This window comes from Sturnus vulgaris, chromosome 8, assembly GCF_052056855.1.
Source record: "Sturnus vulgaris isolate bStuVul1 chromosome 8, bStuVul1.hap1, whole genome shotgun sequence".
NCBI classification, from domain to species: domain Eukaryota; kingdom Metazoa; phylum Chordata; class Aves; order Passeriformes; family Sturnidae; genus Sturnus; species Sturnus vulgaris.
The window spans coordinates 30,184,901-30,211,327 of record NC_142250.1 but is presented as its reverse complement, the minus strand read 5'-3'; the positions used below and the strand labels follow the sequence as shown (position 1 = coordinate 30,211,327).

General features: G+C 36.7%; 1 protein-coding gene across 1 annotated transcript in view; it reads right to left on the bottom strand.

Annotated features, from left to right (window-relative positions):
* Nucleotides 1-533: 533 nt before the first annotated feature.
* The window catches only part of NHLRC2 (NHL repeat containing 2), a 31,938-nt gene continuing 6,044 nt past the window's right edge, over nucleotides 534-26,427 (bottom strand). The window contains exons 4-11 of the mRNA XM_014872524.2: nucleotides 23,974-24,095; nucleotides 22,727-22,856; nucleotides 12,752-12,851; nucleotides 12,089-12,320; nucleotides 11,514-11,636; nucleotides 10,246-10,455; nucleotides 8,966-9,191; nucleotides 534-8,122 (exon numbers count right to left, since the gene is read on the bottom strand). Of these exons, the coding sequence (XP_014728010.2) occupies nucleotides 7,857-8,122; nucleotides 8,966-9,191; nucleotides 10,246-10,455; nucleotides 11,514-11,636; nucleotides 12,089-12,320; nucleotides 12,752-12,851; nucleotides 22,727-22,856; nucleotides 23,974-24,095 (1,409 nt within the window). The 3' untranslated portion in view covers nucleotides 534-7,856. The remainder of the gene's footprint in view (nucleotides 8,123-8,965; nucleotides 9,192-10,245; nucleotides 10,456-11,513; nucleotides 11,637-12,088; nucleotides 12,321-12,751; nucleotides 12,852-22,726; nucleotides 22,857-23,973; nucleotides 24,096-26,427) is intronic.

Below are 26,427 nucleotides of genomic sequence, written 5' to 3'. Positions count from 1 at the left end.
CTGTTATCTGAGTAAAACAATAATATTTTTTAGATGCTGCTGCAAAAATACAGTTCAATCATAATTATAATTAAACAGGCACCCACATGCTGCAAAGTGTGGCACAGTCTAACCACAGGAACAAACATTGCTTCAAGTGGAGCTCCATGCAAAGGGATCTCTTCCCGTAGCTAAATTTGCTCTGGGATCTCTGCAATAAACTGAAGGATACAGTCAGGCAGCCTGTGACTCATGCAGAGCATCATTTCTAATGTCTCCTGTGTGCAGAAATGAAAATAAAAGCAGATCTGTTGTTCCCACAGCCCTGGAGGGGGGAGTCCTCACGACTCACGCTGTTTTACAGACCCCTGGTCACTGAAGGGCCGACTGACACCCACGGCTGCAGAGCCCGTGGCAAAGTGAGTGGGAAACAAACAGTACTTCTTAATTAAAGTGTTTTATTCAAGCTGTAACCCCTCACAGCAGAATTTCATAACTTCTAGATCTATGTTCACACAAAGATTGACAGAAAAACCCAGCCATGAAAGAAAACATAAAATTTTTTGATGTTTATTTTTCCATGAAAAAGCTTTACAAGGAGAAAGAGGCTGCACAGGAGAAAGCGTACATTCTTTAATCACTGTTTATCTGTTGGTTTGATAGCCAAGGCTGACATTTCTTCTACAGTGTATTTATTTGTTCTCATAATATTGCAGGACATTTACCCTTTATTTAAAAAGGATCATCATCTATGAATATTGTTAAGAACACTGTTAGGCAACACTGTCAGTGAAGAATTTATGCGACCTAGATCAGCTGTAGAAGAAGTGCTTTCATTTCAATTCTTCTCATATTTTGTAACAAATGTAAACCACATTTGTAAAATATTCATATATGTGAAAAGCTTTGCATCAAATGTAATGGAGAAACAAAGGCTTATCTCAAAGAACAGGCAAAATTTTCCACTGCCTACAAAGCAACACTGAAATTCTCAAGGAAGAAAATAAAATTCCTGTCTTTCTCCTTAAACCACCTGGAGACATTAAGGTTTTAAGTGCTCAGATGTGAATTTCCTCACTAGCATTATACTGCTGGGATTTTTAGATATCCCAACAGCAGAATCTAAATGAAGTTACACGTTTTCACAGTGAGATAACCTGACCCTTCCTGACTGCTCCTACACCCAACCTTCTGCTGTGTAAAGAATCTGTGCTGATCTGTAGAACAGATGAAAACAACTCCAAAACAAAGACCAACTCTCCTTCCCTCAAATACCAAGAGGCATCACCTTTGCCCCTTTAGATCAGTGCATGTTTTGCCTTCCATCTCACTCTAATCACAATTTCAGCAAGCTGTTTGAAGTCTCCCTGCCATGTTTGTTCTGGAGCGTACAAAAGAGGTAACAATAGTTTCAGAAGCTCACAAGATCGAGAAACAACCACATTTTGAAGTCTTTTGTAAGAAAAGGAGTTTTACAAATAAGCACCTTAATTTCAAATTAACTCAATAACATGACAGAGAAGGAAAACTTCACAGTTTCAGAATTAGTAGAATTAAATCCCTCCGAAGCTTGCAAACCATGAAGGTCAAATATCTATTTCAATCAGTACTCCAGTATTTCTGTAAAGAAACACTTTCAAGTATTGTCACAGAAGGCACTGATTTTTTCCTTCAGCCATCAAGATGTAATAAAAACACAGAATTTCTGTCACTTGAGCCAAACTCCTGGCCCTAAAGATATTTGCCACTAACCCTGGAGCACCTGGATTTCACCAAATCACTATTTAACAACTACCTTGTTTTTCTTTATTGATTTTCTTACAAAATCACATCTATCCATCATAAGTTTTAATTATACAATGATCAATGGTACATTAAGGGTAACGACAGAGAATGTTTTCGTTCTAATTCTATTTTTAAAGTGAAATTGGACACTTCCGAAGTGAAATATTTAATAGATAAAACATTTAGCAAGTTGTTTCTCCACTTTACTAGCAATTCATTTTTAGAATCTGGAAAGTAGATTTGCAGATTTCAAAATCTATTCAAGCAATTCTCAGGACAGATTCCTTGAACATATGCTTTAAACCCAGTATTTCAGTATAATCAAAAGCTTGGAAAATAGGCTTTTTTTTTTTTTTTTAATTGATGTAAAATCAAATTGGGAATTGCTGTTTTACTTTCTATGAAGTCTGACAATGGCCAGATGGGTTGAATTTCTCAATCCTTAGTTAAAATGGGAAAGAATACAGTGTGGAATATCTCTCTTCTGAGGCATGTTGAGTACAGAGCATTAAGTTAAGGCAGATGTATGAACAGGTTTTCTTCAAATGGGATTTCTTTAGCTCAAAATTGTCAATGTTTCAAAGGAACTAGGCAAGACTTTAAAAATACTTGCAATTCTTTGCTTAGCCCTAGAGCCTGCAATTGGACAGAGTTCCCTGGTATGCTTGAAAGCAATGGACCACCAAAGAGGTAAACTAAGCAATATTTAATTATAGCTACACAAACATTCCTCAACTCACACCCAAGGCTTCCAGCTTCTCATCTGCAGCAGGAGTGCATTACCTGACAATAATTAAACAACCTGCAACAAGACAGCAAATCACATAATAGCTAAAATATTGAACCCATAGCAGCTAAAGTGTTTAGTATGAAAGTTTCCTGAAACCAAGAGCCATCAGAATCCCTGCACAGGCTACTCAAGTTTGATGGGATGCTCTGGGACAGCTACAAACAACTTCTGGACCTCACTGCACAGGGCCAGAGGTAAAGGTAAAACTTCTGACAGCAGCTGCATCAGTGCAAAGCTTGATGAAGCTGACCTGAGGACATCATCTCATTCTAATGCTATCTAGAATTGCTTGCTGTTCCCACGCCCATTCCTGAAGCAGGGGAGGGGCAAGGAGCTGTGGAGGGAATTCTCCTTGCTGCTTGGATCTCCCCACGGCAGCAAGACACGGGCTGCATTTCACTGTGGAAACTACAGGAGGAAAGGACAGACCCAAAAAACTAACCAAAATCCCCCATCATTTTATGACAAAGAAATGAAGATAAACTTGGAAACTCAGTCATAGTTGTGATGGGTCTTGAACAAGAATTAATCCTAATCCTAAATGAGAGTAGTGACTGTATCTATAAGAGTACAAAAACTATAAAATATAGATCAGCTGCTTCTAATGGAAGACAGTAGTCAAATTTGGTTATATGAACATAATGGAATGTAAAATATTAGAATATTGTACAATATTAGAATACTGTTTCTAAATTAATGATCTCTTGTTGAATGCAAAAACAGATGATGTGATTTAATTAAAAAATAGCCAGGTCTCATATTTTCAAAAATTATGTCCAATTACTTGTCACTATCCCTATACTTCATTTGCTTGGGACAGAGAAGCTCTTCTAATCCCTGACAAACCAACTTCAATGAAAATTGCAGTGATAGATTCTGAATGCTAAATGTCTGCTAACCTAAATCAGTAATATTAATTGATTATATGAGCAAGTGACCTGGGCAGATTTCAGTGGAGAATTACTAGGGGTGACTGATGAGCTGCTGTGCATGGAAAATTCTCCTTAGGTAGCACAAATGCAGTCTGGAGAACACAATGTGTCACAGCACATCTCACACATTCTACAACAAAGAAAACTTAATTTTGAGTTCACACTTCTGTCAGAGTGTAGCCTCAATATGTCTTCGAGGTAAGTCATAATGAATACCAGTGATTTTAAAAAATTACAGATCTTAAAAATGTACATAAATCTCTGCTATTGTCAACTAAACTATAACCCATTTGAAACTAGATCTATCACTCATAACTCGAGAAAGTCAGACATTTAAAGCTTCCATGTACATAGAAAACCTTGTTAGGAAACAAAATGTCAAGAAAATTTGTGGTCAATAATGCCTCTATCTTTGCTAAAATAAATAGTCAATAATTAAAGGAACAAAAGGACATGGCCCTACATAAGAAGGAAAGTCTCCTCATTTTCATCATCCCTCTCCTCTGAGCAAGAGGTTAGGAATATATTTTTCTTGATGTTCTCTCAACAAAACAGTTTTCCCCATGGTTTCAGCTACAATATTTTCCTACTGAAATAAAATCAGTGCATTAAGAATATATACAATATACTGGAAGCCATATGCACCTTTTCTCAGGATAAGCAGATAAGGCATTTACCTGATGCTATGAAACTACTTCCTCATGTATTACTCACCTGGTCTGTACTTGCTTGGTGCTTGGTGCACCTACCACAACATTATACAAACTTTATAATGCTCTACAGGTGGAAGATGTGAGAGAGCCAAATACAAACTGTGAAGAACTGCATCCAACAGAGAAGCTAAAAATGATGTAAAAATCTAACACAAAAAGAAATTAACTATAAATATATGTGCATAATATATGTTCCCATCAATAGGTTTACACAGTCATCATTCCTACCCTTCCTTCAACAGAAGGGAGCAAACTTCAGAAAAATATTACTCAATTCAAACAACATGCAAGAGCTATTAAAACAAATTATTCTCTCTCTTCAAAACCACATTATCTTCTTTCTAGTCTAATAAAAATATTATATTGAAATTAAATAAAATTACTAAAAACGTCTCGTGGAATTATTAATACATCCATTCAAAACCAAAAGCTGTCCCAGAAATGCAAACACACTACAACAAAAAACTTAAAATGCCACTGAATTTTTTTCCATTATACAAATCAACCATAACCAATACTCTATTTAGAGACTTACTATAGTCATTTAATGCTTTACTAAGGTCTGCTGCAAAACCTGTTAAAGCCAGTAGAAAGTCATGTTTGGAAAAGGCCTTGAATTACAAACTTTTACTGTGAGACACAAATCTTGGAGTGCTGAGCCATTCCAATCCGCTTAGAATTTTTGTATCACAGAAGACTAAAAAACTAAGTTCCCACAGAAAGAGGTAGTAGTCATCAATACATCTGATTTTTCAGTATTTAGACAGAATAGTAACATTTCCTATTTTTCTGCATCATATTTTGAAGATGCTTTCTGGTACTTATATTTCTGTAGCTTGTACATGCTATTCTGTTTATCTGCCTGGTGCAATTTATAGCACTTGTTGCTTTATTTTAAGAGCAGCTTGTAAACCCTGGAGGAAGAAATGGATATAGTATCCCTAAATATCATAACCTCTAAAAAAATCTGTGCTTTTCTAATTACTGAACATTCAAATATCTGTACATAAAGGTGAAACTGAAGTAGTGACTCTGGGAATATGCATCCTTATCCCTTAGACAAACAAAACTTTATGTTAGACTATCAGATTAAAGCCCAATCACAGTGAACACAGAGACTGAGCAAGGAGAGAATATTTAGATAGAAAATGTAACTACAATATTGCATTAACATTAAATACACTGATTGAAAGTGTCAATAACAAAACAGATTTTTGATTTTTTTTTTTTAATAGTGGAATACAGGCAGAAGTTGATGACTTGATCCAATTGAAATAGAAAAATATTATGTCATTCTAGCTGAAAATTTGAGTTGGGGTTGTTTGGTCTGGAGAAGTCTGGAGAGACCTTCCAGCACCTTTCAGTACCTGAAGGAGCTACAAGATCTGGACAGAAACTTTTGACAAGGACATGTAGGTATAGGACCAGGGAGAATGCTTCAAACTGAAAGAAGGAAGATTTAGATTGGATATTGGGAAGAAATTCTTTACTGTGAGGGTGGTCAGACACTGGCACAGGCTGCCCAGAGAAGCTGGGGATGCCAAGTCCCTGACAGTGTTCACAATCAGGCTCAGTGCAGCTCTGAGTAAGCTGCTCTAGTGGAAGGTGTCCCTGTCCATGGCAGGGGGCTGGAACAAGATGGTCTCCCAGTCCCCTTCCAACCCAAACCATTCTAGGATGGGACAAAATGAGAGACAAAAGTTGCATGTGATGAATAGCATGTTCAAGGTAACTGTGACAGTTTGCTTCCTTATTCTGAACTTCTGAACCTAATACTTGTTTTTTTTCTCAGAGAGCCACAGAAAATCTGCAGGCTATCTAGAAGATCACTGAAGGTTTCCTGGCTACTATCCAAAGGTAAACAGACAAACAAAAAATTGTGAAAGACCGAGTTTTACTAAAGTGTAAAAATAATAAGTGCCCAAATCAGTTTCTTTATCTTCATCCTTCCAACAGCATTTGCCATCTGTGAACAAAGTAGCAAAGCTTTTTCACTCTTCAAAATGCCATGAGAATTGAGAGGCTTACCCAAAGGAGCTGAAACAGTGAATTAGAAAAGTTGCTTAAAAACCAGTAAGAAAAATAACATTTCAGCCCTTGCTTTCTGACAGGTGAGATAACAACCATTTCTGGTGCCACAAAGAACTCTCAGACAGACTGGCATTTCAATGGAAGGAAGAACCACACCAGTCCATATGGTTCCTTTAAACAAAAGCCTCTCGGGTTCATGACCAACATTTCAGTCAGCCTTTAAGTAAGAAAAAGCAACAACAACTGATAGTGAGGATTTACTGACAGGTGTCAGGAGTAATTGTTCTAGAAAAGGCTATATTAAAAAATTCTTTCACTACTGCACTTTACAATATGTGTGACAATAGTATCTTTCAACTTAAAATCATCTTTTCAGAACTGATCAGCATGACCAGAGCACAGGGCCTAACCCAATTGCCACTTAAGCACTAACTTAACTCTTCCAATTCAGGTAATAAACTTGCACCACCACTATCACCCTGCCCCTACTTACTATGGCAAATTGAGGGAATTTTATTTGCAAAACACTTAAGCACCAAGGACAGAGTTTTGCAAGAGTTTTAACGCATCTTACTCAAAGATTAGGTTACCAGTGTTCTAGCAAAACATCAGAAGGTCTAAACATGAATGTAAATAATCCATTATCAAGTATACAATTCTGGTTCAGTGGCCACTCTAACAAATCCAAGCACTAACAGTGACTTCAAAAGACTGAGTGTAATCTTCATAATATTACGTATATGCAAGACAGAAGTTTTCAGAATAGTTTTTGCAGAGAAATCACAAAAATGGGAGTAAATCACCCTGCTTGAAATGGCTGACATTTAATTTTTGCAGTAGATATTCAACCATTACCTACCACTTTCTAAAAAATATAAATTGGTGTGTATCAGAAAAGCTGCAGCATGGCTTTGTGGTAGTTATTTTATATACATATACATATTGCAGAGGCACATTCTTTGCTAAAAATCAGCATGAAATTCTTCTGCAGGAACTTGAATGCTTCCTTTCACAGAAAATTCCCCATTAACTTTTGCTCTTCATGTAAGGCGGTCATGTTGAGTTAAAGCAAAATGCTCAGTTTGCATAAAACTAGAGGTGCACCTAGTTTAAGGTGTATTTTCAAAATACACGTGTCAGAAGTGTCATTAAAGAAGAATAAGCAAGATACTTCTTTTACAGATTGGAGAAAAACTTCCTTTTGACATTCTATTAAAATGTAATAAGGGCACAAAAGGAATTTTGAAGTGTTAGTCCAAAATGATCTACTCTAACACTATTTACAGTGCAAAATCTTACAGTAACATCACAAAATAACTCCAGCTCTTTCAAATGGACTCTAAAAATTGTTGCTCACTTCTTAAGACTAGCAGACATCCAGTATGCTCACAATTGAAAACAGAATCTACGGTATTACAAAGTTATTGCTGTTACTGTAATGTAAAGAAATGAGGTTGTGATGATAAATTTTCCTGTTAGGCTGTAGGGAAACCTACTTCATTTTAACAAGCATATTATTTCTTAGCTTTGTCATAAGCTCCAGGAAAAAACAGAGCGAATAATCTATTTGTACTTTCACAGAAATTGTGGACAGCAAAATCAAGTGTGAAATCAGCTGGCTTTGTGTTAGTTGGTTACAAAGGTGTGCATCAGTTCCACTTGAGCTGAGCTGCCTTGGTCTGTGCCAGTGACCTGCAAGGGCTGGCTGAACGAGACTCCTGCCATCATACAGGCACTGCTACCTTTGCTGCAGTAGTAGAGGCACGCTTTGATGGCCAGGGTGGCTTCAGCTGACACACAGCTCCCAGGCAACTGAAAGGGAATGACAGTTTGACAGGAAACATCCTTTATTTCTCCTGTCGGACACTGTCCTTGCAGCAACCAGGTGTTATCTGCAAAAGAAGAACAGATTTTATCATTAGGGTATTAAAAACCATGTCTGAAAGCTAGAGAAAACACTAATTCTACCTATAGGACAACAAGGACTTTCCACATGCAACATCAGAGGAAATTTCCTTCCTGATTTTTCCAGTCGTGAACAGAAAAAAAAAAACAAAGGAAAAGTAATTTACTTATGCTTTATCAGTCATTTAAAGATGGAGAGATCCACGGCTTTGCATCAGCACCACAGGTGTACATATACAGTACATCTTATTTAAATGCAATGGAACTGCAATTTCTCCTATACACTCTTTAAAAGATATTAAAATTTATTCTGATATGCACAAGTAAAACTTCTTAAATTAGCGGCTACTATACATTTAAATCAGATATCTAATACACCAGGTAGGATATCTGGCATAAATGCATTAAACTGTAGGTAAAATGAAGGCATTTCCAAATAGCAGTGTTGGTCTTATAGATGGGTTGGTGTAATTTAGCAATGCTCAGGCTGACTGTTAGAATGAAACTTGAGTTTCACTTTTATTTAAATATTTCAGAGTATGTGAACCAAAAAGTGACCTGCGCACTACATACACCTAACCCATTGCATTGAGCTACAAAATCATGCAGCATGTGTTAATTCAAGCAAAAAGCAGTCTACCAGGAGTTTGGCTTTTTTCAATCTTTGCACTCCAGTTGTTAAATGCATCACCTCTAAATATCATGTATTGCATCACAAGGTCAAACAGGAACACAGGACAGGGAGGGATGTCTTGATTCATCAGACTGAGACCCCCTGCACTGCAGGATGTGCTGATATATCCCACTTGCCATCCTAACAGGGACTTTACCTTCTGCTGTGATAAACCAGGCACTGGGAGCTTCTTCATTCAGTTTTGAATCCGGAGGAAGAGTCAACTTTAATAAAAACTGAATTGTCTGGCCAGGAGCTACAGTTAGTGAAGGAAGTTGAATATTTGGTGCAGATTTAGGCAGTCTTGGAAGGTTTGTTATTTTATCCTTTTGCACAGGCAGGTTATCTGGAACATCACATGCTTCTGGCTTCACGATAGGCAACTATCAGAAGAAATAAAACAAAATATTTATTTTTATTTGTACTGAAAATAAATGGGCTTTCACAACACAATCACAGTTTCAAAGTGACATCATATGGCTATTAGCCTAAAGCTTTCTGACAGCGTGCACCAATACTATGACAATATAAAAAAAGGGAAGGACAAAATGTTTTCTTAAAATGAAAAAACCCTGATTAAACCAATTAAAAGCAATATTTACTATTAAAGCCATAAAAACCACAACTACTTTATAATATCCCTTAATTTAAAATTTTTGCAGTTTTGCTTTAGATAAACTGTAAATGTATTTCGTTCTAATTCTGGTATTAAACTGCACGCTTTAGTAATAAAATCCAGGATTTTAACTATGCACATTGCACAGTAAAATAAAGGAGAATTTCCCAGAAAAGCCACCAACACATTACATGATATAAAAACTTAAAACACACATGGAGACTGTGTATTATTAAATGCAAGAAATATATGAGAAGACATTAGGGCCATTATGTCATAAATTTATGTATATATACATTGAAAAAATTCATTAAGATATAGTAGCATTTTAAGGTGGCCATGAGCACAGGTTTGTTTACAATCAAATAAAGCTGTGCTCAACTTTGACAGTGGTTTTGATTTGAGAACTTGAAAGCCCTTTATATATCTTACTTTGAGTCATTAACCTCCCAAAATCATCTCTTACAGCTTATTACAGGACTTGGTAATTGATTTCACTTCCCTTTTTTTTACAAAGTGCTCATGAAATGCTTTTCATGCTGAAAAACTGGGCTGAATATTTTAATGAATGACGTTTCTGTATTAACCTTTTCTAGAGGGTTGTCACTTTCTGTTTTCATGCAAGAGTTGTCTTTCTGAAGACCAAGGCTTTCAATAACTGTGTTAACAAGCAGTGTTTATTTACCTGATCATCACAAAACATCCTGTGGATACAGCAACTGTACCCAAAGTTAGCTGTCTCAAAAGTTAGCTGCTGAAGTCTGAAATAATATTTATATCAAGAAACACCACTATCAGCCTGTTTAATAAGTATTACTTGCCATGGAAAGAATTTTTGTTTCCAAATCCAGCACTTTAATCTGATGATTATTTGTGTCTGCAACATACATCAGGCGGCCGTTTTCTTCAACACACAAACCTCCTGGTTCATTGAAAGCTGACTGAGTAAAGCTGGAACCAACAACATTGCCTGCTTCTCCTGTGCCTGCCAGGGTAGCACAGTTCTTCATCTTGGGATCCACAACCTTAATCTAAGATCGACAAAAACACAAAAAGCTTCTGTGAGAAAACCCAGCAGGATTTAGGTGCTCTGTATAATCTCAATTCCCACATTTCCAGTAGCCAGCCCTACTTTTTGAGTACCTCAGCTACCAGGTGTGCATCCTAGATGTTGTGTTATCACTCTTTACCAAGTGACATGTCCCATCTTTCCTTCTCCCCACTCCCTCATGGACTTCACTTCTTCCTGTGGTCTTCATTCAGGGTTCCCTTCCATGATTTTGAAGGTACCTAACCCTCAGCAATAAAAGTATGCTGGATGACTTGTTTTTCTAATGTTTGCTGCCTTTCTAGAAACATCTGCAAAACAGTGAGAGCACAGCAAAATTGGCAGGCTAATTTCTAGATTATTTTTCTTCTACAAATAGATGGGTTTTTTCTAAATAGCAAAAAAGTTTATAATGTCTTATACAAGATCTGAAACATTTGCCTGAAAATTTCAATAAGCATTCCGTGTTATATACCTTACTCATCCAATCAAACAGATTACTTCTCTTTTAATGCATGTAGTCAGTGTACAGTTAAAAACCTTCTAGATATGAATGCTTATATAATATCACATAAGACCAATCATGCAAAACAATGTCTCTTATCCCAGAGATCCATGGAGGTAACCCACAATACTTCTTAAAACTTATTTAGCTTTTTTAAGGGAAAAACAAGTCCTCTTGTCCTCTCAGTTTTATCAAACCTGCAGTATTTCTGAATAAGTCCTTTTAACTCTTTTATTGTAGTTCATCATCTTTGGGAAGGTACACAGAAAGTCTTTAGTCTGAATTGTAACTTGGCACTTTAAATTCACCTTCCCCAAGAGACCATCATATCAACACAGAAGAATGTGACAGCAAAACAATGGTAAAGAGAAGGACCCAGAAGGGAAGGAAGGAAAGAAAAAGCACCCACAAAGGAACTCATGTAATTAATTTCCTCAACTTAACAGGACCAAGCAAAACCTGTCTATGTTACTAAAATAATTCTTTGTAGCAATAAAAATTTCCAAGTCTGTATGTAAAAGTTACTATACACTTACCTTATGATTATAGGAATCTGCCACATAAAGCAGCTTTCTTTTCTTGTCCCATGTTACTCCCAAGGGATGCTGCAGCTTTGCATTTATGCCTGCTCCATCCACATCACCAAAAGCAAACAAATTCTGAAAAATTATTTTATTTAATTAATAGATTTGATGATTCAATGTGGACATGAATTTAAATGATTATAATTAAATGGAGATTCAGTGACTTTAAAAAAAATCATGACAATTTCAAAACAAGAATACTGGAAACCTGGAAGTGGGGATGCTAACCACAGAAATGGAAACTCTCACATCTAAGTTATAAATATGAATCCAGCTGATTTAATAACCACACAATGCTGAATCAATCTGGCTATTTTAAGAATAAGTGAAGTAATTTCTTATCTAAGGAGCAACAGTCTGCACTACAACCTGAGCGCCGCAACTGCCACACATTTGCATTCCAAGCAGTGAAGTTAAGAAATTGATGGCCACGGAAACTGATTTACCCTCTCACCCCAAAAGTGGCTCCTCCAGGTCAGGCTTGAGGAATATTAGTAGGGCAGTGTGGGGAAGTTTGAGGTGATTACCAATGGGTCTCTCTCTCCTCCTACAAGGTGCTTCACGGCGCCGTCCTTGAGCGAGATGGTTCGCACGGTGCTGCTCTCGCTGTCGGCCACGAACAGGCAGCTCCAGGGCTCCTCTGGGGCCAGGGAGAGCCCCGAGGGCTGGGCAAACCCTGCCTTGTGTGGGTAAGCGTTGTTCCTGTTCTCCTCATTGCCACTCCCAGCAAAGCGCAGGCAGACTCCTTTCTTTAAGTCACTAAAGGCAAAGAGCACCAAATTCAATCATGGCTTTGAAACGGCTCAGACAAGATGCATCAACAGAAGCTACAGAACAGGCACTTGTGAGTTATAAAACCAGCTGTAATGCAGCAGTGAGGCATTACTGAGTGCCTTTGTGCTAACTATTATATCACCTCAGCACATCATTCATTACTAGGTAACTCAGCAAATGCAAGGAAAAGTAACATTCAATTATATGAATAGACCTTACCAAGTCATAGCTGTATAGCTAAAGTAGCATCTTTCATTTCATCTAACAGATGTGGGAAAATGAGGCAGACTTTTAAGCATATAAGCCTTTAAACTAAATTATTTTCAGTTTAATTTGATTATCTCTCTCCCTGGGATTTGTAAGCTGCTTATCATGACAAGCAGCAATTTCACATTTCTCTTAGTGCAGTTGCTTACCTTCCCTTTGGTAGTCTTCCACCTTCCAGCATCAGTGCCCATATCTGGTGAATGCCTGCCATTGCTATCCATAACACGTCATCTTCCTGCGTCCCTGAAACTTTTAGAAAGGGACACAGAAAAGCAGATTAAAAAAACCCCACTTTGGAAATGTTTTATAATACAAAGAAATCATCAAACCAACCCTGCTGTCCCCTCCACCCCCTACTCATCTTCTCCATAGGGGAAAAAAATAAAACACAACCGAAAAAACAGAGCAAGAGAGAGAGAAGAATGTCTTTCATCTATCAAAACTTGCTATTTTTCTTCGTCTCTTCTTGCTATTTTATTCCCAGGGGTTTAAAAATCATGTTTTTAATATCCCTACCTGATAAAGGCAATGTTTCAAGTGAGATTTGCTCTTTGCAACATTATACTATTGTGCCTGTTTCACATGTTATTTTTGATTCATACCAGCCAATAAATAAGTACCTATCTTTGCTAAGCATGGTTTTGGGGGAGGCAATCTTGATTTTTTTTTTACTACACTAGTGACAAAATTAGATACTCCAAAATACTGCTGGAAGGTGTTTACAGGTTTTGAAAGAAATAACCTGGCAGTACCATTGTGCATTATACACAAAGAACATCATGTCTTAAGCTAAGGGTAACTGATGCTTGCCCTGGAGAGCATCAGCTGCAGTTTATTCAAACATTAGATGTGACCTGGGCATTTCCTCATTTCCCCCTGAAGTAACCACTCAGTTTCCAAGCTGTTCTCCCTCAGTACATGTAAATGTGGTGTCTCAAATGCAAGATGCAGATCTGTGGAACAGTGACCTACTGGTCAAGAAGTGTTCCAGCACGTGTCAAGCACCTATGTTTTTTTATACTTGAAGTATAAAATTACTATTCAGAAATCCAAATCTATATATAACTACACAAAGCTTTCCCATATAATATTTCACAAAGAAAATTATACAAGTGGAAATTGAAGGATATATTGTACTCTATAGCTTTAAACATAATCACAGTAGAGCAGTAAAAAATGCATGAAGGCAGGTTGTGAAAGACAATGAAAAAACTCCCCAACAACCCAAAAGCAAAATAAATTTACTTACCTTAGTCTTTCCTGAAAATCTTAAGGAATAGAAAATTGACATTCAAAAACTGCATTAAAATGAGGACAGTATTGTCTTTTTAACACTGTCCCATGTAGTTACAGACAACATCAACACATTTTTTTCTAAATAAATATATTAGGTAGTGGCATAACCATCAGCCAGTCAACAGAAAAATACCTTCAAACTGCTCACAGAAATGTTTTATTCGCATGAACTTGTAAAGCATTTTGCATCTCATAGCTGTTCCTGAAAATAAGCTCATGGATAATTTCCCCCAGAACAAAAAAAGATTTTGGAGTTTCAAATTAAAAGCAATACTGTGCAAAATGTTTTCAAGCATTTAAAATCTGACAAGTTAGTGCAAAAAAATGAAATTACCTCCATTCCCCCAACTGAGATCCTGCCACTCTTCTTCTAATCCTAAATCTTTTCTACACTACACACCACAAGAGGAGAAAAATGGCATCCTTCTTTCTCCAGAAAGAATATCCTTAAACTGTGAGCTCTCTTCAGAACAGTACTGGTATGATTTTAACAAAGTTCTTTCTTCAGCATTTTCTGTTTCTTGGATCAATATACAAGTTCCCAAGACTGTTATCAAAGTAACTCTGGTGACTCTTTTCTGCACCTCCCCGTGGCCCCATGTTTTTACATAAACTAGAGCTCAAAAAACTAAAGTCAAATTTGCAAAGTGCCTTAATGCATTTTCTTGATCCAAAAAGGTTTGCAAATTGAGTTGCAAAACACACATTTTATAAATTACCAGAAATGTTACCAAAGTTCCAACAATGCCAAAAACACTTCAGTATAAAAAATGAAAACAACACCTCACTGTCCCAATCATTTTTGATTAGAGCTCGGTTCTAAGAGATTTAAATTGAGAAAACAGATTATGAAATAATTTCACTCCTTCCTATATAGTAACTGCACAGCTTCAGGATTTTCTATTTCCATTATGCATATCTTGCACTTTCAGATGTTACTATTCTAAGTACCTCAGAATGAAAACTGTTAAAATCACTGGTCTATTCAGAAAGTGAGCCTTTTTATCTTGCTATGCTATGCAATTCCTTCTGAGTTATCTCAGAAAGTTTTGTTAATTATTTAATATTCACTTTATCCACCAATTAAATGAAGGAGTAAGACTTGAAATGAGTACTGTTGAAAAATCTGTTCCATTCATCTATCCAGTTCTCTAATACCACAGACTGAAAACTCCCCTGTGACAGCTACATGTTGAAAAATTGAATAGGCTTCTTACTCTAATTCTGCACCCAGCAAGACGTATGAAATATGAGAAAAAAGTATCAATATTAAATTCAAATTTTACTGAATATATAAGATTGATAGAGAGAAAATGTCTTCTTCAACTAGAGAATAAGGCAGTAGAAATAAGTAAGAGCTCCATAACTGTCATAAATTTTAACACAAGTATTTTCTACTGGATGACTGTTAGAACAAAAAGAATGGATGCAAGCATGGAAACACTACAAGCTCTTTGTGAAATTGTGGAAAATACGTCAGAGCTTTAATAAAAAAAAAATTACACAAACCCAGAAAATTAATGTTACACAGCTAAGATATTTTATCACACAATAGTCCTCACATGGTTTAATGCTTTATGTTTTGATACAAAAGGCAGAAAACCTTTTTCTTTCATGATAGAACAGTTTGAGGACATCACCATTGTTATCCTTGTACAGTTCTCATAGAAGAAGGAGGCCACGGAGAGCCAGAATGTTAAAATTATGGGAATGCTATCATTATTGTAATTCCTTATCATCCATGAATGGAAAGTATTTGTTTCTAAAGAATTTATTACAGAACAACATAAGACAACAAAGCAATTCTCTTACATTTATTCAATTAAGCACCACATTCCAACCCATCTTGAGCTGTTTTAAAAATGCAGAGTAGTTTCTCCTTATTAGGGTATGTGCTTTCTTATCTGTGGTGTGCTTGTATTCAAGTGAGGTATGGCTTGCAAATGGGATATCCTTGTATCATAAACATTCACTAACAGTGAATACAGCTCTGAGTGCACAAACATTCCCCATTAGATGATGCCCCAGTTATTGTACAACACTGCAGCTCCTAAATCTGCTGTATTTGTGTTAGGAATTCATAGTCTTGTCTGTACACAGGCATATCCTCAAGCAGTCAGAACACTGCTGAATGTTACTGGTGAGTCAATCTGAATGCACAAAAATTACTTTGTTTGGCACCAGTCATGAGCAGTATCTGTTTGAAGGGATTCCATTCCCAGGACTACCCACACTTCCAACTTCCCTGTCTGGGACTGCATGCTTACTTCCAGTCTGGGAATTAAAAGCCTGGGAATCAAAGTTACATTTTGTGGCTGGCACCACTGACATTTTCTAAATAGACTGAAATCTGAAAATATTATTCTGTCTACTAATTTTATCTTTGAAGAAATAAAAAGAACCAAGGAAGAAGTCTGTTGGTAAACTCATCCTCTGCAAATTCTCAAGAAGCAAAAGGGGCTACACAACACACCCTGCAGTTCACAGATAGGTATGTGCACAGTGAATGCATGTCTCACCTGCTCTTCAGTCAGTTGAAGTTCAGCAAATTAAGTACGAATGTGACAGAAGAATACAGAATCAGTGTTCTTCAGTGAGACACAAACAGGAAAGCTCCAAAGGAATGCTTTATCAGTGAGGCCTGGACTTCTACAAGTCACATCATCCTTTTTGGATGACTAAAAAATCAGTTTTCTTCTTTCTTTTCTTTTGCTACCTGGCACTCTTTCACATAGCGTTGCATCACACAAACAGCAAGATCCTTTATGAAACAAAATGCTCCTGGAATTTTCCTCCTTAGCTAGCATACCTTCACTCTAATTAAGGAAAATCCTTGGATTTAGATACCAAGGGGGTTTCATACTGTGGGGATAACAGAGAGCTAAAAATTATGACTGTAATGAAATACTTTTCATTTCTTTCCCAAGTTTTCTAACTCAGGCCTTCTAACTGTAATAGCAGTAAATATTTCAAAAAATATCCCAAGCAGAAGAGATAGCATTTGCAAACATGAAAAAACTAATTTGGATTTAGTGTTGGGATACATCATTATAAGTACAGAAGGAGCTAAGTCTGGTTATGTTTTACTCATTCCTAATTAAGCACAGCAAAGACATGCTGGAGGATACTTCAGCACCACGGTCTCTCTGACTTCCAACACCTGCATTCCATACTCAAAAGCACTTCCAGCCTCAAATGGTAAAGTTAAAAAATGTGTCTCCTTCTGACCCCAGCATGCCTGACAAAGCCTAAGTCTTGTTAAGATGTGTATTTTCAGCAGTTTTGCATCTGAAATCGAGAACTGATATGCCAATTATTCATTAGAAATCTGATTTGTAGTTTAAGCTTCTTAATTGTGAACATAGATTTTATTCATAGAATAACCCTATAGACTGTGGAACAAAGAGAATGAAATCCATCACTCCATGGACAAATATAATACTTTTTTTTCAGAAGGCAGTTTCAAGTCATGGACTTCAAAACGATTCTAAATTTGATACCTGTTAGGATGGCAACTGCTAATCTGCTTCTTTTTTACTTCAGAAAGTAATCATTGTCATTATGCATTTTGTCAAGACAGAGAAGTCCACCTTAGAAAAGCAGTCTGTCAAACTAAATTGAGTAAGATTATCATTGAATATTCAGTCACTTCTCCCATTATACCCTTACATCAAGACTTCAGCCTTTGTATGTCACAGGCATGTTTATACTAAAATACTGACCTAAGTACCTAATTTCTTAACCTATTTCTATAATGAACATGCAAAATACTAATAATTTTTTTTACTATTACTATTCAGCAATACTCATAAACCCAAGTAAGACTGGGTAAGGTCTTGCTCCACTGCAATCCTGCCCTAACTTCCTAATTTCTTATTTCTCAAAAGACTTTTCACCTAAAACAGTTCTTACACAGGAATAAAACCTTACTATAAATTTTTCACTTTACTTCACCCCTCTTTTTAATGAAGTTACTTCTTCTCTGAAATTCCAAGAATCTAAAATAAAAACTAATGGCTATTTACAAGTAATTTAGGATCCAGCTCAACAAGAAAAGAAAGACAATGCAGTCTGGTGTCAGTGACGTCTCTTACCAGGATTTTTTGTGGAACTAAATTTGTATAAGGGCAAAGCCAAATGGGTTATCTTTGAGCTTGTACTTTACATAGGAAACTGCTAAAGAGATGAGCAGGCCTTTTGCATTCCAAGTAAATCCACATTGCTACATCATGAAATCATATCACATATACAACATATCTTTGGAAGAATTCTAGCTTTGCTTTGTCTAGAAAAAATGATTCCAAACTAAAGCCTGATGATAGCAAATGCAGCTCTTTTATTTTCAGCTATTATCCAGGAAGATTCCTTTCACAGGACAGTGACACAATGAGACCAAATTAGAAGGAAAAAGGGTGACATGTGAAAGAAAGCATCCCTTCAACATACAGACAGTTCAGACATAAACACTTCATGTATGATCTGAGCTCAAGCAGGAAGTGCTAACTGCTTGCTGCTTGAGTGTTTTTTAACTTTTTTTTTACATTTTGAAAGAATCACCATGACTAATACAGGAAAAAAAAAAAAGTTTGCTCTTTTGCTCTGGAATGCAGTGGTACCAAATAACCCTCTAGCAGAAATACAGAGAAGAGAAGGATAAAAAATATCATACATACTTCTGCCTTTTAAGGGCTATAAAAAGTGCACCAGTATGATAAGGTACTGTACTTTCATTTAAATCATATCTACGTAATCCTTAAACTGATATAAAAATTTCCAACAAGTTTACTGAAAGTATGGTCAATACTGTACTTGGGAGTTTCTATAAATAGATTACAATCATGCACTTTAAGACCAGAATTTGGAATGTGAACCACACGGTTATGTCACCAAGCACAGGTCATTGTCCTGCTCCTTCCAGCAAGAATGCAGCTATCAAGAACATTTCATGCTCAAATCAACTGTGCATTAAAGTATCACTTGCTTTCAACACCCACTAAATAAAAATAGAAGGGCACAACAGAGAAAGCTAAAAAAGCACACAGCAATTTTGTAATGTATTTTTAAGCTGCTCTCCCTCCCCTTCTATTTCCCACACAATCTATGCAAATTTCAGCACCAACCTCAGCAAAGCCGGAATTTAATCCATGCAGTTCATTCAAGAATTTTAACAGGAGGGTAAAACACAAGCTCAGTGGCCACAATTAAAGAAATAAAGATGACAAGGAAGAATACTCTGTCTGAATCCTACCATCTGTTTTGTCTCCATTAACTCCTCTGCCTCAAAGGGAGATATTTGTGCCAAATTTCGTTTGAATGGCGTTTCACACTCAATCTCTGTCTCAGATTTCAGCATCAATATAGAACAGGGCAACAAAAGCCTACCTAGGAAAATACTGAGTGGATACTTAAAAGAATGCTACATAGTATCAGCTCTGAAAATTAACTAATCCATGTCCTCAAAGTTTTTCTCAGTACTTTCCATTTCTGAAACACCTACATATTAGGGTTTTAAAGAAAAAGTAATTTTTCAGTTGGTCAATACATACTCTAAATCACATCTAGGTGTAAACTCAAGAAATGTCAGTGATAGAGGAAAAAAAACTTTCTCTTAAGAGGCAATCTTTCCCCTTTGAGACTTTGAAAAAGGTCAGTATAAGCTGTCTAATAGTATCTAGTGTAGTACATAACATGCTGAAACATTTCAGCTTCCTTTTTCTCCCTTTCATGTTCTGGATAACATGGCTTTGGACACTGAAAGGAAACTCCCAGAAGTATCACTTGTTTAAAAATTACAAAACTCATATTTTAAAAAGCAACTATAAATCTATCTTCTGAAACTGCACAGATTTAAGCTACATAGATCTAAGGAAAATGGGAAGGTATGGTGTTATTTCCCACATGCCACACCAGTTAACACAAAAGTCAAACTTTCAAGATTGGTAATAATGAACCAAGGTTTGTTGAAGTGCACGTTAACTCCTGCACTTGCACAGAGAGATACAAGCACATGTAAAATAAAGGACACTGCTGTGTGGGTGCAAACAAAAGTAGTTTTTGAAACTCTCATAAATTACTTCCTCCATCCAAATGCCTAAAGAGACACTGGCAGACCAGTTTTAATACTCTGACAACAGGGTACAGGCTTGTAGGACAGCACTCTGAGAGGCACAAATGCACTCTGTGTTATACTGCAGAAGATCCCACTATGCTCAAGCAAGTTGCAACTTAGCAATTTGCAACTCAACAATGCAACCTGGGCAAACTGCTGCATTGCTGACAAACTATTTTGATGTCTGGCAACAAACTTCAGTCACTGAAGCTTCTGATAGTAAAAAATGCTTGTTAGACATGCACTGCAGCCCTGCTTCCTCATGCTCTGGGACAGATTCCTGTTAACATTCCATTCAATATAACTCTCTGTTTTTACAACACTCTCTGGTTATTCTAAAGAATTTTAGAATTTACTGCTATTAAAGTAATGTATATTTTTCCCCAGTTTATCTATTAGGCTTATTACCCTCTAAAAAAAAGAATTTAAATTGATTTAATCTCTGCTTAATTGACTGTTTATTTTCTATTTTGTGACAATCTAAACAGACAACTGACTAGTAGGCTCTAATTGAAGATGAAAAAAATCTGCACTGGTCTGAACAAAGTGCATTTAGAAGATCTGATTTCTACACAAATGCTAATTAAAATTCAGCAGTTAGTGTTGAACAGTACAGATGACTAATCCTCTACAGGTGACTAACTCAGTAAATACTATGTTCATGTTGATAACAATTATCATATCAATTAACATTTAACAAGCAGAGCTCTCAAAACTAAAAAAAAATCATCATATATTTAACTACTGACAGAAGCAGAAGAAACACAATAAAAAATTAAAACGATAGGATATTTTGAATAGTTCTGTTAACCAGCTCAAATTTCTGAAGCACTGACCAGTTATTAGTCTCCTCTTTGTTGATCTGTGAAACAGCTCTGCAATAACATCCCACAGGGATCAGCTTTCTGGTTCAAGATCTCTTGAAAACAACACCATCTAGCCACACAAGTCTCCTGGTTCACAAAAGGAAAATCAGATTTCTAAAATTCAGTAAAATTTGTGCCTGCATTAGTAGCAGCCCACATCCAGTGAGATTATCTTTCAGGTGCTCCTCCCTGCTCTTCCAAGTAGGATTCCATATGCTTAACACAGATGGGAAGAGTTGCTGACCAGACCTTTGAAAAAAGGCGTTTGTTTTTTATGTACAAGACATGTTAATAGAGGTACTTAAATCTGAAAACATATCCCAGTTGCTCACTCAAGTACTCAAGGCTGCTGGTTGTACTCTGTCTATACTGACAATGTATTTGTACCAGAAGATTCTACACTATCAGCATTTCTGAACCAGCTTCATGGACCTGTTGGACCAAGGCCAGAGGAGGCCACAAGGATGATTTGAGGGCTGGAGCAGCACCTCTGCTATGGAGACAGGCTGAGAGAGCTGGACTTGCTCAGCCTGGAGAAGAGAAGATTCTAGGAGACCTTAGATCACCTTCCAGTATATAAAGTGGCTAAAAGAGAACTGGAGAGGGACTTTTGATAAAGGCATGCACTGATAGGGGAAGGAGAAATAGCTTCAAGCTTACAGAGGGCAGATTTACATTAGAAATTAGGAAGAAATTCTTGACTGTGAGGATGGTGAGGAATTAGCACAGGTTGCCCAGGTAAGCTGTGGATGCCCCATCCCTGGAATTGCTCAAGACCAGGCTGGATGAGACTTTGAGCAACCTGGTCTAGTGGAAGATGTCCCTGCCCATGGCAGGAGGGTGGGAAAAATGGTCTTTAAAGTCTCCTCTGACCCAAACCATTCTGTGCTTTTATGTTCCCTTACATTTCAGTGTACCTTCCTCCCTCATAACTGACACAAGATTGTAACAAATGCTTCCAGTCAGTAAAATGTTACTAAACTCGCAAAGCACCTCTAATTTCAAGATATTACAGGTAAATCATGCTCCTTCCCCAGCCTGTTCATCTGCAGATTAAAGAAATCCCAATACTGGAAGTCAATCTTTCATGTCTGAAATACCAACCTAAGGGTTTTATGCCACATCAAAGCATTGTTAATAAATTGGCCGCTGCAACTTCTAAATTAGATTTAAATGGAAACATGAGAAAATTGTGTTTCGACTCACAGTCAGCAACAGCTGAAAACATGGCAGCTATGAGATGCCAGGCCCAGGTGTTAAGTCAAAAAAAACTACTTAAGTCCTCAGAAGGTGATTCTTGCATCCTATTATGCAAAGATTTATTTTACCTCCTGATGCTTGCAAGGTTTGTGCTGAGGTATTCCTCTCCTATCTGACTCTATAGTGATCCTGAACCTAATGATTTTATGTCACTTAAACAGGAATAAACAGCGGTCCCCAACTGAAACTATTTTTATTTCCTAAACTCAAATATTTACAAGTGGTTGGACATGTCTGCATAGTCAAGGAAAGGAACTTTTAGACAAAGCTTGCTTCCTGTAAAATGTACCTGCTTCTTAAATGACCCTGGCTTAAGGCACTGGCCTAACAAAAGTAATCATGATTTCCTTCTGTGTTTGGATCCAGTAACTACATAACTTGATACAAAAGAATTTTTCTTCCATCAAGTGACATTTCAGGATCCAAATCAGAACTTCAGTTACCATCTGCAATAGAAACTATTGTGTTTTAGACTCAGTTTTACAGCAAATCTTCACTGCTTCTATCTCAGATTAACACCAAGACAGGAAAACATTTAGCAAACAGTCACATGTGTAAATATGAGATGCTAAAGGTCAGAACTGATACAGTACTTGAACTTCCAAAGACCACATCCCACGGAGAGCTGATGGGCTGCTCTTCTCCTTTTGCTCCACCTTCTTTATCAACACCTTGTACCCCAATGCCTGCTACAGTGGTCACCATCTGCAGCTCCAGGTCTATCTGTGTGAAGCAAAATGACACATTAAATGAATGTATGAAATTAACTTGATCAAAGTTACAGATACTTTGGTATAGATGTCAAAACCAGAGAAATCCTAACAAATATCAGGCATTTGTTTTTTAGGGAAATAATTAATTTTGCCACAATGCTTGTTGATGGACAGGGAGCATGGGGGTGAGGAAGCAGCAGGCAGCATGAAAACCATGTATGTGGAACTCTATTCCATGTGCAACAAAAATTAACACTGCTCTTTGCTCAACAGCTGTAGAAGAAAACATCACAAATTTCTGCATAAATACTTAGATAAACAATGGATGTGGGTTTTTTAAATTTTAAATTCATATAGGAATATGACATAAAAACTCACATACTGTGACAGTATTTCCCATCTCCACATAAAATAATCTATGCAAAGACACCTCAGATGCATTAAGGGTGCACCTCCTCTCATCACAAATGGGATATTGGTGAGGACCCAAGACCAAGATCTGAGATACACATAATACTTTAAATAAGAAGGTAATATTATATTGCATCACCAAACTAACCTTCTGATTATCCTAAATTTGACCTAACCTAATGCAAGATCCAATTCCTATATGCTAAAACTTTGCAAGTGTTTAATCAAAAAGAACACACACACAGTCAATTCTGGCATTAGGGCAGTTACCTGTATTTGAGAGACCCAGAGAGCCAAAGGAAGTTTGGATATTCACTGCACCATAGCACTACAATAACTTTAGATAAGAATCTGATACTACTGGAAGTGAAACAAAACCAGTTTTTGCTTCCAGTACTAAGAATAGATGTTTCTCAAAACAGGAAAGTAAGAGTAAGAAAAAGTAATAGGAAGAAAATTTAAGAAAAAAACCTCAAACTCAACCCAAAACCCTGTTTGGTGTAAGGAGTAGCCCACCTCATCTGCATTTGAAAGGAAGTAAAAAAGTATATGTAGCCCTTAAAAAATCCTGCACAACAGCACTTCTTTATAATATAGTGCACCAAATTTCCTTTCTGATGTTATTTGGAGAGTAATTCATGGGGTGTAAATTTTTACCTGGGTAAGCAGAACACAGTAGAAGAATTAAACTTTGAATTTCCTCATGGAAAATTTACCTTTCTAATTAGGTGATTTTCTGTATCAGCTACATAAATAACATTATTTTTTATAGCGATCCCTTGTGGTGAGTTGAAAGCTGCCTCTGAAAATCCTCCATCTCTCCTTCCACTGTTTGGACCTATAAACAAAACACAGCAAATTCAAAAGTAATTTTTGAAAAAAGTCTCCTTAAAAATAAAGTGCACACATTTAAACCTCTAGGAGAATTACATATTGCAAGAGCTGCTTTCACAGTACCTTGTACATTTTACATTATTACATTTGGTGTAGTCTCATTTTAGTGACTGTGCTATGTAATCAAAATAGCCTGGTGCTATTAAGTTCTGAACTCATTCTGCACAAGTTCTCTGCTTTTTTAAGCTCATATTTTAAAGACAAGCCTTAACAGGGCTCTAAATTGTTCTAGAAGAGTCTTAATAGGGTTCTAAATTGCACTAAAAGACAACAGCAACAATGGAAGACAAAAATAAAAAACTAGTCTTTTTTTTCTTGACTACATCAAAGCAAGCCAGCAGGAAAAAAAATTCCACAGCTCAATTCCATTTCATCGGTTTAGATTTTGGTGTAATCACAAATGAAACTACTATTTGATCAGCAACATTTTCTCATTAAGAAAACTAATTAGGAAAAAGATGTTACAGAGCTAATTACACAAAAGAACACGAAGAATGATGGAGTGACAGTCTTCTGCATACAACAGTCAGGAAATAAAAAGGAACATAACAATTTGAAGGTAAGCACTGTATGTCAGAGAAGGTAACACCTGAAGTGCATTAGCAGGATGTGTCAGCAGAAGACACTTAGGTGTGAGTTATGTGTGTACCATGATTTATGATGCAAATAACAATTTCAACCTTTGTGCATGCCCACATTTATTACTGCATTATCAACTTCATTACATTATTTTCTGCCCACTGAATCATTTAACTGAGTCACTGAAACACGCAAACTTTTACAACCTCCTGTCAGAAATCCATTTAGGCCTTATCAGACACAAAGGACTGAAGTACTGGTGTGTCAGATTCCAGCAGCTTCCCTTGTAAGTGAGAGAGCACATACCCAGGGAAGGGAGCAGCACACAATGCCACAGGAAGGAGGGTACCAGTTTGGAGCTTAGGACACTCCTGAATTCCTGTCTAATGACTGACCCAGCACACTGAAGGGTAGCTTGTAGGCAGAGACTTCTTCTCGTCTATCAAGCAGAAACCAAATTCTCTCATATTTGTCATAAGAAATTCTGTTTGCATATTCTACAGGCGAAAGGTATTTACACTAATGCCTTAATGATATATCAGGTTAACTAGGATAAACAGCCTGTCTAGCCAATACAGTGCTACTTCAAATAGCAAGAGAATTTTTCCTCCTTTCTTTAAAAAGAAGAGTATTTTCATGAGATTAGTAGGATCCTGTCCTGGGACAGGCATTAGTCAATCCCAGACTAAGGAATATAGGACACATCAGCACACAGGTCCTGATTCTGAGACATAAACAAACCATTGTTTTCAATAATTTGAGGATTCAATTGCTTCCTAAATCTGTCTCTTGTGGTTATCCTAACAGTTACATACTTGCTGCACTAAGATGTAACAGACCATTTTAATAAGTTTAAAAAAAAAGAACAATTTCATTCATGAAACAGTAAAGCATATGAAGAGTGTGCAAATTGTCTTCATTTGCATTGTAAAGCACATTGTTATTTCACAAAAGCAACCATGGATGTTATTTTTTAAAGCTGAAATATTACTTAAATAAACTTTGTAATAAATTTAACTAAATTTAAAATATTTTCACTATTTTCATAACTTGTTTATACATTATCACCTCAGTTTTGAAGAGAACACAGGTTTTTTTTATATGTACTAAGGCAACTGTATTTTCAGGTGCCTGTGTAGTTACTGGAATGCCACTGATCTTAACAATTCTCCTCTGCTTTTGAAACCAGAGGAGATCCTAAACAGGAATACTCTTCCATTGAAAAAACTCAATAACCAAACAAAAAATACATATGAAAAACCTCTCCTCACCACACCACCACCACAATTCAACATTCACTTCTATTGGAAGGGGAGGCATTACAGTCTCTAGTCTTTCCCCTACCTTGCTGATTGATATGGATGTACATCCTTTACACCTAAAACCATTTGCAACTCCTTCAGAGGGATACAAAATGCATTTTTGTAATTCATATTGGACATCACATGAAAACATGATCTTTAGTCAATGAAGCAATGAGAAACAATTAGGCATCTCCAACAACTACATTTACAGTCTCCCACTGATGCTCTTACACTATATCCCCCCAAATCGAGTAAAAGTGATTTTAGTACACAACAAAATTCTGGCAATGCTTATAAACTGCCAGGTCCTGTAGGAAAAGAATCAACCCAGGAGGCACAGCAAACATGTTCTACTCCTAAACTGAAATTGCTATAATAAACTTACACACATAT